The 19034-nt window shown below is 52.0% G+C and overlaps 1 protein-coding gene across 2 annotated transcripts in view; it reads left to right on the forward strand.

Annotated features, from left to right (window-relative positions):
* The first annotated feature begins 618 nt into the window (after positions 1-618).
* The window catches only part of PHLDB3 (pleckstrin homology like domain family B member 3), a 29433-nt gene continuing 11017 nt past the window's right edge, over positions 619-19034 (forward strand). Inside the window, exons 1-10 of one of the 2 annotated variants that reach the window (XM_058426404.1) lie at positions 619-725; positions 1076-1423; positions 3018-3200; positions 3430-3567; positions 7470-7598; positions 8077-8238; positions 9753-9863; positions 10014-10097; positions 10833-10946; positions 18846-18945. In XM_058426404.1, the coding sequence (XP_058282387.1) occupies positions 1211-1423; positions 3018-3200; positions 3430-3567; positions 7470-7598; positions 8077-8238; positions 9753-9863; positions 10014-10097; positions 10833-10946; positions 18846-18945 (1234 nt within the window). In that variant the 5' untranslated portion in view covers positions 619-725; positions 1076-1210. The remainder of the gene's footprint in view (positions 726-1075; positions 1424-3017; positions 3201-3429; positions 3568-7469; positions 7599-8076; positions 8239-9752; positions 9864-10013; positions 10098-10832; positions 10947-18845; positions 18946-19034) is intronic. The other variant, XM_032172728.2, reaches the window with a different exon arrangement.

The following is a 19034-nucleotide window of genomic DNA, read 5'->3' on the forward strand; positions in this document are numbered from 1 at the left end:
TTTTCATATACCAGTTATTTTCCTGTTTTCGCCCAGAGAGGAAAGGGTCTGGCTGAGACCTTTAACCTCTGCCCTCCACCCCATAGCGAAGCGGGGGGGTGGGGGGGGTGGCGGTACACTTCCCTCAGTCTCTGGGCAGGTCTCTGACTCAGTTCAGGGCACCCCTTCCCCTTGTCCAGCTCCCCAAACCGGTCAGGGCCCTTCTGAAGGGCTCATTAGAGGGGAGACATCCCCATCTTCATTCCTGCCTTCCTTTCTGAACTCCCAAGGTCTGGACATTAGAGCGGCGCCCATACAGAGGTGGCCAAGACTCCTCCAGGGGGGCAGGAATGAGGGGCTCGAGGGAGACTGGGAGGTCGCGATGCTGAGTTCCACAAGGGTGGGGCCGGGGCCGGTGGGGCCGGGATGGCCGGATGCCGAGGCCACGGGTGGGGCAAGCCCGTCGCTCCCTCCTCCCTCGGGAGCTGTTGGACCTGTTGTCCCCCCTCCACTTCCGGGCTGCTGGGGAGGGGGACCGGGCGGCCTCTCTCCTCCCTCTTCCCCTGCCACCTGTCTCATAGGCAGAAGCAGCCGTGCCCAGCGCGCAGAGCGGAGCGCGCCGAAGCCTGAGCTGGTGAGGGGGCCGAGGCTGTGGGGAGGTGGCAGCTGGACTTCGGAATCTCAAGGACTCCGACTCCTGGCTTGTTCAGAGGAGAGCCTGGGAGCCCCGACTCCTGGATCCCTAGGTGAGGCGGCATGGGCGCTGTTGCCCTGCACAGTGGGGTCGGGACTAAGACTACGGGGCTCCGGGAAGGATGGCGCGGGAGCCGAACTGCTGAGTCTCGGAGGGAGAAGATGGGTCGCTCTAAGCGAATCCAAGAGATTGTAGGGGGCTGCTCGGAGGGTACACGGCCTGACACCTGGAGCTGAGGGAGGGGAGGCGGAGTCGAAGAGGCCAGTAGGGGGCGTGCTACGACCCAGACTCAAATTCCGGTCCCGTCTCCGGGGGCGTGTCGCCTTGGAGCCATCAAGCCCCGCCTCTGGAAACTTCAGGACACGCCTCCGTAACGCTCAGTTCCATCCTTTGAACTCTTAGGCCCCGCCTCCTGGGGGGGGTCTCGGCGCCCCGGAGCAGACGCGAGCGGCGCTCAGCCGTCCTAGGCTTAGCCCCCGCCCAGGCCCCGCCCCCAGAGCGCCTGGTCCCGCCCACCCCGCAGGAGCCCGAGCGGCCATGGGGACGCGGAGCAGCCCCGAGGAGGGGACCCCGCCGCCTCCGGTCCCGGAATGCGACGTGGATGTCCAGCCCCAGGGCCATCCCGAGGAGTCCCGGGAACAGGAGGCACCCGAAGTCCTGGCGGAACCTTCGAGCTGCAGGGGAGCTGAGCAGCAGGCGGAGGAAGAAGAAGTGGGAGAAGGCAGCAGCACTGAGAGCAGCCGCGACGCGGTGAGTGGCCCTAGGGCGACAGCGCGGGGGGCTTGGACGGACGGGGACCCAAACAGGTGGCCGGACAGGTAGACAGGTAGAGGGAAACCAGAAAGACAGAGACCCGGAGACAGGGAGAGAGACCCAGTGATAGCAGAGACTACTGAGAGACAGACACCAGGACACGGAGCCAGAGAGGCAGAGGCACAGACGGACAGAAACCAGATACAGAGACAGAAACCAGATAGAGCCACGGGGAGGCCCCAAGAACGGAGACAGACCCAAACGGGCGACAGTGTCAGAGAGATGGGTATAGAGGAACCAGATAGGTGGCTCACGCCTGTAATCCCAGCACTTGGGGAGGCCGAGGGGAGGATTGCTTAAGCCCAGGAGTTCGAGACAAGTCTGGGCAACATAGCAAATCCCTGTCTCTAGAAAAAAAAATACAAAAATTGTCCAAGCACAGTGCCGCATGCCTGTAATCCCAGCTACTCGGGAGGCTGAGGCAGGAGGATTGCTTGAGCCCAGGAGTTGTAGGCTGCAGTGAACTATGACTGCGCCACTGCACCCCAGCCTGAGACAAAGCAGAACCTATCTCTAAAAACGAGAGAGAGAGAGAGAGAGAGAGAGACCAGATAGACAGGAGAGACTACTGAACAGAGAACCAAACGAGTAAGAGATGTAGAGAGATCAAGAAACCAGACAGAGACCCAGAGACATGGAGACTGAGAGACAAAGACCCCAAAAAGACAGAGACACAGACTAGAGTCAGAGAGAGGGGAATCGAGACAGAGGGAAACCCAGAAATAAACGGCAGAGATGCTCAGAGAAACAAATAGAGAAAAACCTCGAGAGAGGGACATACTTCGAGAAAGAAAGATCTAGTGATTCAGAGGCAGTGGACAGATACCGAATCTGAGAGACTGGGGTCGGGTGGAGAGACAGAGAGACAGATCCAGGCACTACAAGAAAGTGACGCCAAGAGAATAGGACCTGCTAGAGAAAAAGAAACACCTTTCATAAGTCGGCTTTACATCCGCCCAGCCTCCATACGGTACTGCAAGCCTCTGTGGTCCGTGTGATTGGGTGGTCACGGGACTTGCACCCTCCCCTACTCCGACCTGAAATACAAGGGGCTGAGGCCGGGCGCGGTGGCTCACGCCTGTAATCGTAGCACTTTGGGAGGCCGAGGTGGGAGAATCGCTTGAGCCTAAGAGTTTGAGACCAGCCTGGGCAACATAGCATGACCCCTTCTCTACCAAAAAAAAAAAAAAAAAAAGAGATTGGCGTGGTGGTGCGCGCCTGTAGTCACAGCTACCTAGGAGGCTGAGGCAGAAGGATCGCTTGAGCGCGGGAGGTCGATGCTGCAGTGAGCCATAATCGCGCCACTGCATTCCAGCCAGTGAGACCCTATCTCAGGACAAAAAAAAAAAAAAAAGAATGAAAGAAAATAAAAAGAAAAGAGCCTGCGACAGATTATGGGAGTGGTGGTTGGGTTAGGTAAGTGGACTGATGGACTGAGACCCGCAGAGGGGGATGTTGGGTGGGGACCAGACCTACTTAGTGATTGCAGGGGGCGAAGCATCTCCGCTTAACCACGCCCCCTCAACTTCAGCCCGAGGCTGCGCCTCGGATAGCGATGGCGGCCACACCTCCCGCATCCACCTCTTCGCGGGAAGGGGTGCGAGGGGCGGCGCGGCGCCTGCAAGGACAGCAGCTGGAGTCATTGACTCGCGTGGCCCTGATGGAGCAGCGAGTGAAGGAGCTACAGCGCCAGAGGAAGGAGCTGAGGATCGAGGTGAGGCTGCGGACCCCTTGGGAAGCCTGGCCCCAACTCAAGCGGAACTGGCAAAGCCGGACTGCCAGCCTTTTCCTCTGGTGGGATCGGATTTTAGGGCCTCCGCTCTACTTCCCTCCAAATTCAGGTCCCTGGAGTCCATCCTCCCTTCGAATCCGGTAGTTCAGGCCCTGGGCCTCTTCCTTGGACCTAGGCGTTCGAGCCCCCAGCCCTGGCATTCTCTCCGCAGATGGAGGTGGAGGTGGCCTTGCTGCGGGGTGAGCTGGCTGGGGAGCGAGTGGCCGCTCGCCGGGAGGAGGAGCAGCTGCGGGAGCTGCTGGGGCAGCAGGCGGCCTCGGAGCATCGCGGCCGCCAGCAGCGGGAACAGGTCTGTTTGGCTCACCGGGTCTTCATCAGCAGCGTCCTTCCTGGTCCATGGATGTTGGTGTGCTCCTAGCCACCTGCGCCCCGGGGTTGTCCCCATTCCCCAAAGGAAGACATTTGGGCTCCTGAGAGAGTGAGGGGCAGATTCCCCTCCTGGTTTTCCTCCTCCCTCCCTGGGCGAGATTTTTGGGGCTCTTCCTTTGTCCCCTGTCCGTTTGCTATTTAAATGCGGGTGTGTGAAAACTTCCAAACTGGCCGGAAGCGGTGGCTCACGCCTGTAATCATAGCACTTTGGGCGAGGCGGGCGGATTGCCTGAGCTCAGGAGTTTGAGACCAGCCTGGGCAACATGGCGAAACCCCGTCTCTGCTTAAAAATACAAAAATTAGCAGGGCGTGGTGGTGGGCGCCTGTAGTCCCAGCTACTTGGGAGGCTGAGGCAGGAGAATCGCTTGAATCCGGGAGATGGAGATTGCAGTGAGCCAAGATCGCACCATTGCACTCCAGCAGCCTGGGAGACAAGAACGAGACTCCGTCTCAAAAAAAAAAAAAAGTAAAGAAGAAAACTTCCGAACCCACTATAGTTAGGCAGCTCCCATGTCTTGTGCCCACCAGCTTCAGCAATGATTAATATTCTTACATTCTTGTTTCATTATCTCCAATTTGTTCCCGTCCCCAGTTTTAAAAGCCAATCCCAGACATCATATGGCCTGTACATAATGTTTAGAGTGTATCATTGACAGATAAGAAATCCTTTTTGGCTGGGCGAGGTGGCTGACACCTGTAATCCCAGTACTTGCTGGGGAGGCGGGGTGGGGCGGGGGGGGGGAACGAGGGCGGGGCAAAGTAGGAGGATCGCTTGAGCTCAAGACTATGAGACCAGCCTGGCAACATAATGAGACACCGTTTCTGTGAAAAATAAAAATACAAAAATTAACTAGGCATGGTGGCATGTGCCTGTGGCCTCAGACTCAGAAGAGTGAGGTGGGAGGATCAATTGAGCCCAGAAGGTAGAGGCTGCAGTGAGCTGTGATCATGACACTGCACTCCAACCTGGGCGACAGAGCTAGACCCTGTCTCAAAAATAAAAAATTAATTAAGTTCTTAGCATTGTCTTATTTCTGGTTAGTTTTTGTGTTTCCCAGACAGTCTCAAAATGCCAGTTAACAGGTGGCTTGTTTGAATGAAGTCCCCAAAGGTCAGTGTGATTGGCTGATATGTCTTGCCCGTTGTTTTATCTCTGGTGGTTCCTACCCGCTGTGCCTTCTCCATATTGTTTATTGGAAGAACGCAGTCTTCTGTCCCATAGGCAGAGCATGGCCGATTGCATGCCAGTGGTGCCCTTGAACATGCCTCTGTTTCTGCAAGTGGGTGTTGGTTAGAGGGAGAGGTTTGATCGTATTCAGAAGTGCTTTAGTGCTTCCTGAGCTGGTGTTGGGAACCTCATCTCTGGTTGTCCCAACCTAATGAGATCACCCTAGTCTCTCTCTTTTTTTTTTTTTTTTTTGTGAGACACAGTTTCGCTCTTGTTGCCCAGGCTGGAGTGCAATGGTGCAATCTTGGCTCACCATAACCTCCGCCTCCCAGGTTCAAGTGATTCTCCTGCCTTAGCCTCCCCAGTAGCTGGGATTACAGGCATGTGCCACCATGCCCGGGTAATTTTGTATTTTCAGTAGAGATGGGGTTTCTCCATGCTGGTCAGGCTGGTCTCGAACTCCTGACCTCAGGTGATCCGCCCGCCTTGGCCTCCTAAAGTGCTGGGATTACAGATATGAGCCACCGCAGTTCGAGGCCAGCCTGGCCAACATGATGAAACCCCATCTCTACTAAAAATACGAAAAATTAGCTGGGTGTGGTGGCAGGCACCTGTAATCCCAGCTATTCGGGAGGCTGAGGCAGTAGAATTGCTTGAATCCGGGAGGTGGAGGTTGCAGCTCCCAGGAGCCAAGATCACACCACTGCACTCCAGCCTGGGCAACAGGAGCAAAACTCTGTTTAAAAAAAAGAATCTTTTATCTGAAGATTGTAACATCCATCAGTTGTCATTGCTTGGGTCAGTTACCATTATAGATTGGAAAATGGTGACTTGTGATTTTGTCAGTTTTTTTCTTTGCAAGTGTCGTGTATGTTGGAATTTTATGAGGCTGGGTCCTAGGCCCTCATTTATCCTCAAAGATCATATATTTCTCCCAGGCCTTCTCTCCTGAGACAGAAATGTGCCCTTCTTCCTAGGGTACTGGCTACTAGGTACTCCTTTCTCACCCAGATCCAGAAATCTCGGTCACAGCCCCTTCTCCCTCTGTCCCAGGAGTCCAGGCCCCCAGCTCCTCCTCCCTCAAACCCAGAAGTCCGGATCCCCAGATCCTCCCTCCTCAGATCCAGGAATCCAGGCCCCAGCCCCTCCTCCCTCTGACCCAGGAGTCTGGCTGACCTCAGCAACTCCCTTCTCCACACTGTTTGTCTTGCTGTCCCTTTGGTCACCAGGCCAGAGTCCTGGACTTTGCCCTGTACACTTCCCTGTCTCTCACCTCCAAGCCCGTCAGCCACCATGTCCTATCCTTTCTGCTTCCTGATCCTCTTTGTCTAGTCCATCTATTTTTCAGCCCCACTGCCCAGGCCCCAGCTTAGGTCTCACCCCCACTGCTTGGAGGACTCCCAAGGGAGCTGCTCTCCACCCCTCTAACCCATCTCCCAGAGGGATGATTCCTAGCTCCTACTCCATCCTTTCAGTCCTTCTGAGGCTCCCCATATCCCCAGGTTGACCAAACCCCCTGTGAGCTGGACGAGCTGGCCTTCCCACTGTCCTCTCCCACCACGTTCTTCCCACCACCACATCCTCTTCCACCCTGGCTGGAGTTTGTCCCCCAGACTTCTTGTACTTTTCAACTTTCATGCATTTGTGCCAAGCCGTTTCCTCTGCCCAAAATGCTCTTCTAGCTCCTTATATTTTCCCAGATCCAAATGCTCCCTGACTGTTTTGTTTTGTTTTGTTTTGTTTTTGAGACAGGGTCTCACTGTCGCCCAGGCTGGAGTGCAGTAGTGCAATCACTGCAGCCTCAACCTCTGGCTGACGTTGTTCTTCATTCTAGGTTCCCACAGTCTCTGGATTTTACTGCCCTGATCTTTCCAACTGGCTGTGTTCCCACCTGGAGGACAGGGCCCAGACACAATCCACTTCTGCATCCACTGTATCACATAACATGAATATGTTTTGCATTCATTTTTCTTTCTTTCTTCCTTCCTTCCTTTTTGTTTCTCTTTCTCCTCCTTTCCTTTTCTTTTTCTCTTCCCTCCCTCCCTCCCCCTTTTCTCTCTATCCTTCCTTCCCTCCCTCCCTCTTTCTTTCTTTCTCCCTCTTTCTTTCCTTCCTTCCTTCCTTCCTTCCTTCCTTCCTTCCTTCCTTCCTTTCCTTTTTCTTTCTTTTCTCCTTTCTTTCCCTTTCCTTTCAAGACAGTGTCTCCCTCTGTCACCCAGACTGGAACAGTGATGCAAACACAGCTTAGTGTAGCCTCAATCTCCCTGGCTCAAGCAATCCTCCCACCTCAGCCTCCCAAGTAGCTGGAACTACAGGCGTGCACTAACACACTCTACTAATTTTTTTTTTTTTTTTGTAGAGGTGGGCCCCCCCTATGTTGCCCCAGGCTAATCTCAAACACCTGGGCTCAAGAGATCTTCCCGCCTTGGCCTCCCAAAGTGCTAGGATTACAGGTGTGAGCCACCACACCTGGCCTCATTCATTTCTTTAAAATCTTGGCGCTGACTGTGAGGCAGGCCTACACAGGAGTGAATCACATGGATGAAGTCCCTGCCTTTGTACAGCCGACACCCCAGGCAGGCGCTGAGATACGGCTGGCTGCTGCTTCCCCTGCTACGCTTAAGCTGAGGCTGAGAACCTGGTTGTTCTTTCAGGAGCAGAGGCGGCTGAGCCAGGAACGGGATCGCCTAGAGGGTCTTCGCCAGAGACTCCGCGAGGCCCAGGGACAGCTCGACTCACAGCCAGAGGACCAACGAGAGCGGCTTCTGCAGGGTGTGCAGGAGGTAATGGCCCTCTGGTTTTTTTTGTTTGTTTGTTTGTTTGTTTTTGAGACAGAGTCTCGCCCCGTTGCCCAGGCTGGAGTGCAGTGGTGCGATCTTGGCTCACTGCAACCTCCGCCTCCCAGGTTCAAGCAATTCTCCCACCTTAGCCTCCCGTGTAGCTGGGACTACAGGTGCGCACCACCACACCTGGCTAATTTTTGGAATTTTAGTAGAGACGGGGTTTCACTGTTTTGGCTAGGCTGGTTTCGAACTCCTGACAGGTGATCCACCCGCCTCGGCCTCCCAAAGTGCTGGGATTACAGGCGTGAGCCACTGTGCCCAGCTGGCCCTCTGATTCTTAGCCCCCTCCTCCCCCAGGACCCAGGAATCCAGGTCCTCAGTCACCTTCTTCCTCTAACCAGGAGTTCCAGCCCCAGCTCACTACTCCCTGGGGTCCTAGGGATTCAGGCCTCCACGCTTTTTGTGTTCCGACCTATAGATGAGGGAACAACTGGATGTGGCCCAACGCGCCTATGAGGACCTGGAGTTCCAGCAACTGGAGCGGGAGAGCCGGCAGGAGGAGGAGGATCAGGACAGCCCTGGGCCCCAGGTGCCAGACCCCAAGGTCCAGGAACTTCAGGCCAGCATGGCGCAGCACAGAGTGAGTCATGCCCGACCAGCGCTGCCCCCCTTGCCGCTCCTCTCTGTCTCCCCTGCTCTGTCTGCATTTTTCTCTGTCCTTGTTTCCTGCCTGTCATGTTCTTCTGAATAGTAACAACAAGAGCTGATACTGATGAAACATTTACTATGTGCCAGATATGGTCCTGAATATTTCATGAGCATTTCCTCACTGAATCCTTACAACAAACCTATGAGGCAAGTCCTATTACGTTTTTTTTTTTTTTCCATGTTATAAATAAAGAAGCTGAAGGTCAAGGTGCTTAAGTAGTCTTTTCCAAGTTTCCTTAGTAAGGGATAAAGCCAGGATTTTTTTATTTTTATTTTTTGAGATAGGGTCTCACTCTGTCACCCAGGCTGGAGTGCAGTGACACGTTCACAGCTCACTGCAGCTTCGACCTCCTGTGCTTAAGTGATCCTCCCACCTCAGCCTCTCGAGTAGCTGGGACCACAGGTGCGAGCCCCCACACCTGGATAATTTTTGTATTTTTAGTAGAGACAGGGTTTCACCTGGTCTCAAACGCTTGGGCTCAAGCAATCTCCCCACCTTGGCCTCTCAAGGTGCTGGGATTACAGACATGAGCCACCGTGCCTCGCCACAGCCAGGATTTGAACAAACTTGGTATTCACCACCACATTCTTTGCCTCTATTCCAAAAAGACGCTCCATCAGATCCCTCCTGGGAGCTTCACATTCAAGGGTCTGACTTGTCAGACCCTTGGGAAAAAATGGGCATGTTTGACCATATTTAACCCAGAGTTTCCCAAAGTTTTGGATTAGAAAGCTCGGCCAGGCTTGGTGGCTCACTCCTGTAATCCCAGCACTTTGGGAGGCCGAAGCAGGCGGATCACCTGAGGTTGGGAGTTTGAGACCAGCCTGACCAACATGGAGAAAGCCCGTCTCTATTAAAAATACAAAATTAGCTGAGCGTGGTGGTGCATGCCTGTAATCCCAGCTACTCGGGAGGCTGAGGCAGGACAATTGTTTGAATCTGGGAGACAGAGGTTGCGGTGAGCGGAGATTGCACCATTGCACTCCAGCCTGGGCAACAAGAGTGAAACTCCATCTCAAAAAAATAAAAAATAAAAGCTTTTCTTGGGTCTCCTTTCCCCACCTGTTTCTGGATCTTTTTTCTGTCCCGCTGGCTTTTCCTTTGTCTCGGGTTGTCTCTATTTGTCTCTGTTCTATTTCTATCTTTTCTTTTGCCTGAATCTTTGTCTACATCTCTGTCTTTTGGGGCCTGTCTTGGTTGCTGTTCTCTCTGTCCATCCCTTTCTCTTCATCTTCCCTAGATCTCTTCTGGACCCTCAAAAGGGAAGAGGGTCCAGGGAGCTGAACGCTGGGTCCCCAGCCCTGGACACTCCGATCCCATGGTCTCTGGGAGGGGCTGGAGCAAACCCCATCCCTCCAGGCGGATGTGGTCCTGTGGGAGGGTGGCCTGGAGAGCTGGCTGGGGCCTTGGCAGAGGAGTAACTGGGACAGAGGGGTGCTCTGCAGCACCGGATCCGGGTCCTGGAAGAGCAGCTCAAGTCACTGGGGGAGCAGATGGCAGCCGAGAGCCGGGGGCTGAGCCGGAAGAAGGAGGAGGCCCTTCAGGCCCTGTCACAGGTGAGCTCCCTGGCACCTGTCCTACCGTCCTCACTTTCCCCTGGGGCATCCCACCACCTCCCTGCACCCCAGATGTCTCCTGACATTAGGGAAAGCAGCTGAGACAGCCCATTCTGACTTTGACACGTAGCTGTCCATATCTTCTGGTAGGAACGGAGCCGGCTGCTCGAGCTCAACTGCCTTCAGGGAACACCTGGCGGGGACTTCTCTGACCCCAACCCGGCCCTCACTAAGGTATGGGGATTTTGTATGCCTCTCACTCCCTCTTCCCTCAGACTCGAAAGTCCAGGCCCCAGCCCTTCCTCCCTCAGACCCAGGAGTCCAGGCCCTAGCCCCTCCTCCCTCAGACTCAGGGGTCCTGCCCCAAGTCCCCTCTTCCCTCAGACCCAGCAGTCCAGGTCCCCAGCCCCCTCCTCTCTCAGACTCAGGAGTCCAGGCCCCAGCTCCTCCTCCCTCAGACCCAGGGGTCCAAGTCTCAGCCCTCCTCCCTCAGACCCAGGAGTCCAGGCCCCAGCCCCTCCTCCCTCAGACTCAGGGGTCCTGCCCCGAATCCCTTCCTCTCTCAGACCCAGGAGTCTAGGCCCCAGACCCTCCTCCCTTAGACTCAGGGGTTCTGCCCCAAGTCTCCTCTTCTCTCAGACCCAGGAGTCCAGGCCCCAGCCCCTCCTCCCTCAGACCCAGGAGTCCAGGCCCCCAGCCCCCTCCTCTCTCAGACACAGGAGAGGCCCCCTGCCCCCTCCTCTCTCAGACCCAGGAGTCCAGGCCCTCAGCCCCTCCTCAGGGAGCCAGGAGTCTCTGCCCACAGCCCTACACTGGGAGACTGGACAATAAGGACCACATTTCATCTCTCCTTAGTTTGTCTTTCTGAGAAATGGGTGGCACTAGAGGCATGGGCCAGAGCATGTGGAAACTGACAGTGGCTCTGGGGTCCCTCCTGCTCCCATGAAACTTCACCCCCCTCTCCTGCAGCTGCTGTTCACCCAGAAGACAGACCGCCAGCTGCTGGTGCTCCAGGACGCCGTGGCCCACTCCGCTGCCACCCCTACTTCTTCCTGCCTCTTCTCTGTCCATAGCTCCATGCAGGTGCCTCCCCCACTGCCTCTGTTTCCCCATGTGTCTTTATTGGTCAGTGGGGAGGGAGGGGCTAGGAGCAGAGTCCCCGAACTGGGGTCTCCAGAACTTCCACTCTGATTTTCTGTAGGGGGTTGGGGGATAGGGAAGCTTGGCCAAGGGGTATTCCTATGACTCCAGCTTTATTATTATTATTTTTTTCTGCGTAACACCCACCCCTGCCCTGGCGAAATGGGAACATGTGCACCCAGGAGTAGATTTTAAAAGCAACCAAACAGCATATTTTAATAAGGTCTCCCCTTCTCAGAAGTAACGCAGCTACTTGTGTTTTGAGAATCCTTCTAGACTTCCTTAAAACTGCGGAGGTGGTTAGGGGGCAGCTCATTTATAGTTAACAACAGACGGCCAGAGTGGTGGCTCATGCCTGTAATCCCAGCACTTTAGGAGGCCACGGCGGGCGGATGACCTGAGGTCAGGAGTTTGAGACCAGCCTGGCCAAGATGGCGAAATCCCATCTCTACTAAAAATACAAAAATTAGCCGGGCATGGTGATGCGAGGCTGAGGCACGAGAATTACTTGAATCTGAGAAGGCAGAGGTTGCAGTGAGCCGAGATTATGCCACTGTACTCCAGCCTGGGCGACAGAGTGAGACTTTGTCTCAAAAAACGAACCAAAAAAATCCCTAATCCAAAATGCTCAAAAATCTGAAACTCTTTGAGTGTCTACATGATGCTGCAAGGAAATGCACATTGGAGCAGTTTGGGTTTCAGAGTTTCAGGTTAAAGATGCTCAACCCAAATATTCCAAAATGTGAAAAACAAAATCCCAAATCTGAAACCTTTCTGGTCCCAAGTATTTTGGAGAAGGGATATTCAACCTGTCCTTTTGAAAAATGTGTATATTAGCTACTAGTTGGCTTTTCTTTTTAAAAATGATATATTTTGAACATATTTATGGGATACCTATGATATTACATGCATAGAATGCGTAATAAGTCAGGGTATTGGGATATCTATCACCTCAAATGTTTATCATTTCTGTGTGTTGAGAACATTTCAAGTCCTCTTCTAGCTTTTTTTTTTTTTTTTTGACAGAGTCTCACTCTGTTGCCCAGGCTGGAGTGCAATGGTGGGGATCACAGCTCACTGCGGCCGCAACCTCCCAGGCTCAGGTGATCCTCCTTGAGTAGGTGGGACCACAGGCACGCACCATGCACCACCATGCACAGCTGATTTTTGAAGTTATTTTTGTAGAGATGGGGTCTCCCTATGTTGCCCAAGCTGGTCTTGAACCCTTGGGCTCAAGTGGTCCTCCTGCTTTAGCCTCCCAAATTGCTGGGATTACAGGCATAAGCCACCGCGCATGGGCCCAATTTGTAGAGATAGGGTCTCACTGGCTTTTATTTATTTATTTATTTAGAGACAGAGTTTTCCTCTTGTTGCCCAGGCTGGAGTGCAATGGCGCGATCTCAACTCACTGCAACCTCCGCCTCCTGGGTTCAAGCGATTCTCCAGCCTCAGCCTCCCGAGTAGCTGGGATTACAGGCATGCACCACCATGCCTGGCTAATTTTTGTATTTTTAGTAGAGATGGGGTTTTGCCATGTTGGCCAGGCTGGTCTCGAACTCCTGACCTCAGGTGATCTGCCCACCTTGTCCTCCCAAAGTGCTGGGATTACAGGTATGAGCCACTGCGCCTGGCCCACTGGTTTTTATTTTTTAACTTAACTCTATCTTGGAGATTGTTTTATATTGATACATTTAGAGTTGCCTCATTTTTAATGACTTCACAATAATAACAATAATAATAACATTGACAATGGCAATAATCATAACAATGGTTTTATTGAGGCATTATAGTATTCAAGGCATGGTTACAAATTCTTCTGCTGATTGGCTTACTGATTTGTCTTTGCAACAAATCTGTGAGCTAGGTTCTTGTTTCCATGTTATAGGCAAAAACACCAAGACAGAGAGGTTAAGTTGTTTAACCAGCTAGTATGTGGCAGAGCTGGGATTTGAACCCAGGTACTCTGTTTTCAGAACTTAGGTTCTTTTTCCTTTTTTTTTTTTTTTTTGAGATAGGGTCTGGCTCTGTCACCCAGGCCAGAGTGCAGTGACATGATCTGCCTCCCAGGCTCAAGCCATCCTCCCACCTCAGCCTCCAGAGTAGCTGGGACTACAGCCACCACACCCATCTAATTTGTGTGTGTGTGTGTGTGTGTGTGTGTGTGTGTGTCTGTGTGTGTGTGTGTAGAGATGGGGTTTTGCCACGTTGCCCAAGTTGGTCTTGAACTCCTGAGCTCAAGCAATCTTCCTGCCTCGGCCTCCCAAAGTGCTGGGATTACAGGTGTGAGCCACCACACCCAGCCTCCTAGAGCCTAGGTTCTTAATCACTCTGGGCTTCACAACTCTACTGTGGGGGCATGGAACAGCTCTCCCTCTGCAGATGGTGATTTGAGGTTTTTTTTGCAGTTTAAGCAATACTGTTAAGAATACCAGTGTGTGGGCCGGGCATGGTGGCTCATGCCTGTAACCCCAGCATTTTGGGAGGCTGAGGCGGACAATCACCTGAGGTCAGGAGTTCCAGACCTGGGCAACAGAGTGAGACTTTGTCTTAAAAATAAATAAATAAATACATAAATAATAACAGTGTGCATCAGCTCATGCCTATAATCCAGCACTTTGAGAGGCCAAGGTGGGTGGATCCCTTGAGGTCAGGAGTTCAAGACCAGCCTGGCCAACTTGGTGAAACCCCATCTCTACTAAAAATACAAAAAATTGGCTGGGCCTGGTGGCTCATGCCTGTAATCCCAGCACTTTGGGAGGCTGAGACAGGCAGATCACAAGGTCAGGAGTTCGAGACCAGCCTGGCCAACATGGTGAAACCCCGTCTCTACTAAAAATACAAAAATTAGCTGGGTGTAACGCACGCCTGTAGTCACAGCTACTTGGGAGGCTGAGGCAGGAGAATTGCTTGAACCCGGGAGGCGGAGGTTGCAGTGAGCTGAGATCATGCCACTGCACTCCAGCCATGGGAGACAGAGCGAGACTCCATCTCAAAAACAACAACAACAACAACAAAAACGCCAGGTGCAGTGGCTCACGCTGGTAATGCTAGCACTTTGGGAGGCTGAGGCGGGCAGATCATAAGGTCAGGAGATCGAGACCTGCCTGGCTAACATGGTGAAACCCTGTCTGTACTAAAAATACAACAAATTAGCCTAGTCCCAGCTACTCGGGAGGCTGCAGCAGGAGAATTGCTTAAACCTGGGAGGCAGAGGTTGCAGTGAGCCGAGATTGCACCACTGCACTCCAGCCTGGGCGACAGAGCCAGACCTTGTCTCAAAAAAAAAAAAAAAAATTAGCTGGGTGTGCTGGTGCGTGCCTATAATCCCAGTTACTTGGGAGGCTGAGGCAGGAGAATAGTTTGAACCCAGGAGATGGAGGTTTCGGTGAGCTAAGGTCGCACCACTGCATGCCAGCCTGGGCGACAGAGCGAGACTCCATCTTAAAAAAAAATCTTGTTATTTATTAATCAATATTAATAACACTAATTTTAAAGCACTTAATATAGGTCAGGGTCTGTTCTAAACCATTTTATCACTTTGAACCTTATGGAATTGCTATTATTTGGAGGCAAGAAACAATCATATACTGGCAATTCCCCTGGCTCAACCTAACACATAAAATTTCATTTTTTCTTGAGAAGAACCCCCACAAGCAGGTTCCGTTATTATTTGGGTGAAGGGTTAGCAGATGTTCTTCTGTATGGGAAATTAACTTTCTGGCTGCTTCCCCTGGAAACCTGATGAAGGTAGGTGTCAGCTGTGTTGCCAGGCAACGTGTCTTGGCATAGCAATTACCCTTATTAGTAAATTGCATATATGAAAATACTTGGTGGGACGCCATGTCCAGTCCTATGGAGTTGTCACCTGAGTTGTTGGCGCCTGTGCACTGGAGGCCTCTAAGCCCAGGTGCACCCTGTACCCACCAATGTGGATCATTGCTTAGCTTCTGGATCTCACCTGGGGGCCATGCATGCTCTACATGCATTGTGGGAGGTCACTCATTTAATCCTTGCAACAACCCAGGAAGGGCAGTGAGATGTTACCCACTTTACAGAGAGGATACCTCGCTTGAGAAGAGAAATGGCTTGCCTACGTCATGCACCCAGGAAGTGGCAGAGCTGGGATTTGAACCCGAACCGGCCTGTTTCTATGGCCTGCTGATGGCTTATGCAGTTCCTACAACATAAGTGCCATGCTGACAAAGCTGGGGTCTGTCCTGCCCACTTGGTTCCTCAGTGCCAAGTATCTAAGATCTCCCAGCTAGGAAGTGCTGGGAATGTGGCTGGAAGGAAGGAAAAAGTCAAGTAAAGCACAGGGATTTGAGCCTCAGTTTCTTCTCTGTGAAGTGGAGCTAACATTTCTCAACTCCCAGAGTTTTTATTTTTTTTAGTTTTCAGCTTTTGAGACAGTCTCGCTCTGTCGCCCAGGCTGGAGTGGAGTGTAATGGTGCGATCTTGGCTCACTGCAGCCTCTACCTCCCAGGCTCAAGCGATTCTCCTGCCTCAGCCCCCCAAGTAGCTGGGATTACAGGCATGCGCCAGGCTAATTTTTGTGTTCTTTGTAGACATGGGGTCTCACTATATTGCCCTAGGCTGGTCTCAAATTCCTGAGCTCAAGTGATCTGCCTTCCCTGGACCTCCCAAAGTGCTAGGATTACAGGTGTGAGCCTTCATGCCTGGCCCATTATTTTCTTACCCATGATTCCCCTTAACCCCTAAATATTCCTAAATTTACTACCTAATGTCAAGCCCATTCTGTTACACAAGCACAGTTCAATGATCGATTTCAGGAAACTAACACTGAGGCAACACTATTAGAATCCACAGACCTTATTTATATTTTGTCAGTTGTTCCACCAATGTTTTTCCCTCCCTCCCTCCCTCCCTCCCTCCCTTCCTTCCTTCCTTCCTTCTTCTCTCTCTTTCTCTCTCTCGCTCTCTCTTTCTTTTTTTTTTTCTTTTTGGCAGAGTCTTGCTCTGTCGCCCAGGCTGGAGTGCAGTGGTGTGATATTGGCTCACTGCAACTTCTGCCTCCCTGGTTCAAGTGATTCTCCTGCCTCAGCCTCCCAAGTAGCTGGAATTACAGGCGCCCACCACCACGCCCAGCTTATTTTTGTATTTTTAGTAGAGACAGGGTTTCACCATGTTGGCCAGGCTGGCCTCGAACTCCTGACCTCAGGTGATCCGTCTGCCTCGGCCTTCCAGAGTGCTGGGATTACGGGCATGAGCCACTGTTCCTGGCCCCACTAGTGTTTTTTCTAGCAAAAAATTCACAAAAAAAACAAACTTTTTTTTTTCTTGGCTCAGGAACACAGGTTGCACTTAGTTGTCATGTTTATTTGCTTTTAAAAAGTTAACATTCTCCTCGTTCAAAATTCACACGGCGTGGGAGGATATTCAGAGAAGACTCTGCAGCTCTTATTCCCCCTCCTACGCTGTTCACTTCCTGAGGGCCAGCAGGGTTACCAATTTCCCATGTGTTCCCCGGAGATATTCTGTGTTGACACAGCTAGTCATGTATGTACTTTCGCCCTCTTTTTATGCATACCTAGTTTATTCTATGCTGTTCTGTACTTGCTTTAAAAACAAAACAAAACTTTAAGAGACAGATCTCACTGTCGCCCAGGCTGGAGTGCAGTGGCATGATCATGGCTCACTGCAGCCTCAACCTCCTGGGCTCAAGTGATCCTCCCACCTCAGCGTCCCGAGTAGCTGGGACTACAGGTGCACGCTACCACACCTGGCTTTGCTTTTCTCTTGGATATTATGTTCTGTTTTTTCTTTTCTTTTTTGGATATTATTTTCTATCTGGATGTAGGATGCATCTTCCTCTTGTTCTACACTGCAGGATTGTCCTTAGAGTCAGCTGGGTGCGGTGGCTCACGCCTGTAATCCCAGCACTTTGGGAGGCTGAGGCAGGTGGATCACTTGAAGTCAGGAGTTCGAGACCAACCTGGCCAATATGGTGAAACCCCATCTCTACTAAAAATACAAAAATTAGCCTGGCGTGGTGGCACACGCCTGTAATCCCAGCTACTCGTGAGGCTGGGGCAGGAGAATCGCTTGAACCCAGGAGGTGGAAGTTGCAGTGAGCCAAGATTGTGCTACTGCACTCCAGCCTGGGTGACAGAGTGAGACTCCAACTCAAAAAAAAAAAAAAAGTCTATGGAGTGCATAAGCCATGTTCATTTACCTTGTCCCCTTTTGATGGACACTTAGGTGGTCTCCAGGCTTTTGCTAGCACAGATGGCACTGCAGGGAATCACCTTGAACTCAGATGACTTTGCATGTGTATGAGTATATCCATCCGCTGAATTCCTAGAAGTGGAATTGGGGCTCCATGGTTTATGCATTTGTCATTCAGATTTTTTTTTTTAAAAGCCAAGTTGCCCTCCATAAAGCTTGTTCCAGTAGAACACCCCCAGTATCATGTGAGGGCATCTGGGTTTCCTACATAGCCACCAGCACGGTGGGTTTTTTGTTTTTTTGTTTTATTTATTTATTTTTTTGAGACAGGCTGTTGCTCTGTCGCCCAGACTGGAGTGCAGTGGCACAATCTCAGCTCACTGCAACCTTGACCTCCCGGGTTCAAGCAATACTCCCACGTCAGCCTCCACAGTAGCTGGGATTGCAGGCATGTGCCACTGTGCCCAGCTAATTTTTCTATTTTTTGTAGAGACAGAGTTTCACCATGGTACCCAGGCTGGTCTCCAACTCCTGGGCTCAAGCAATTTGCTTGCCTGGGCCTCTCAAAGTGCTGGCATTCTAGGTGTGAGCCACTGCGCCTGGCCGCAGTGAGATTTTTTTTTTTTTTTTTTTTTTTGAGATGGAGTCTCACTCTGTCGTTCAGCCTGGATTTCAGTGGTGAGATCTCAGCTCACTGGAACCTCTAACTCCCAAGTTCAAGCAATTCTCCTGACTCAGCCTCCTGAGTAGCTGGGATTACAGACACGTGCCACCACACCTGGCTAATTTTTGTATTTTTAGTAGAGACGGGGTTTCACCATGTTGGCCTGGCTGGTCTCGAACGCCTGATCTCAAGTTATCCACCCGCCTTGGCCTCCCAAAGTGTTGGGATTACAGGTGTGAGCCACCACACCCGGCCCACAGTGGGATTTTTAGAAAGAGTTTTATCGAGGCATAATTCACGTCCCCATACAATTCATACATTTAAATTGTACAGTTCTGTGTCTTTTAGTATATTCAAAGTTGCGCAAACATTACCACAATCAATTTTAGAACATTTTCATTACCCCGCAAAAGAAACCCTGCATCCCTTAGCCTCTTGGTTCCCCCATCTACGCCTGTCTGGGCAACCACAATTCTACTTCCCATTTCTATGTTAATTTGCCTGTTCTGGACACATTTCTTTTTTTCTTTTCTTTTTTTTTTTTTTGAGACAGAGTCTCACTCTGTCACCCAGGCTGGAGTACAGTGGCACGATCTCGGCTCACTGCAATCTCTACCTCCTGGGTTCAAGCGATTCTTCTGCCTCAGCCTCCCGCGTAGCTGGGACTACAGGCGTGTGCCACCACGCCCGGCTAATTTCTGTATTTTTAGTAGAGACGGGGTTTCACCATACTGGCCAGGCTGGTCTTGAGCTCCCAGCCTCAGGTGATCAGCCCGCCTTGGCCCCCCAAAGTGCTGGGATTACAGGCATGAGCCACTGCTCTAGGCTTGATATTTCTTATAAATGGGATCATACCCCTGTGAGGTCCTTTCACTCATGGACAGTAGCGTTTTGATTTGTGCTGACTGGATGGTGGTTGCACTGGGCAGTGCTCTGACTTAGGGTGGAGATCAAGCCTTTTTCCTACGCTCATGAGGCTTTTGTGTTTTCAGGGCTCCATTGGCCTCCAGAGGACTGGGAGCCTGCCCCGGAAAAGGGGAGAGAGGGCGAGCCAGAGAGGATCCCTCCGACCTCTGTCCTTCCATTGTACTGGTGAGGATCCCCCTGTTCCCCACTTCCTTCCTGCATCAGCACCCATCCTGCAGCAGAGGATGGAGGAAACCCGCACCTATGCCTGCAGG

This window comes from Hylobates moloch, unplaced genomic scaffold, assembly GCF_009828535.3.
Source record: "Hylobates moloch isolate HMO894 unplaced genomic scaffold, HMol_V3 SCAFFOLD_13, whole genome shotgun sequence".
In the NCBI taxonomy this organism is placed as follows: domain Eukaryota; kingdom Metazoa; phylum Chordata; class Mammalia; order Primates; family Hylobatidae; genus Hylobates; species Hylobates moloch.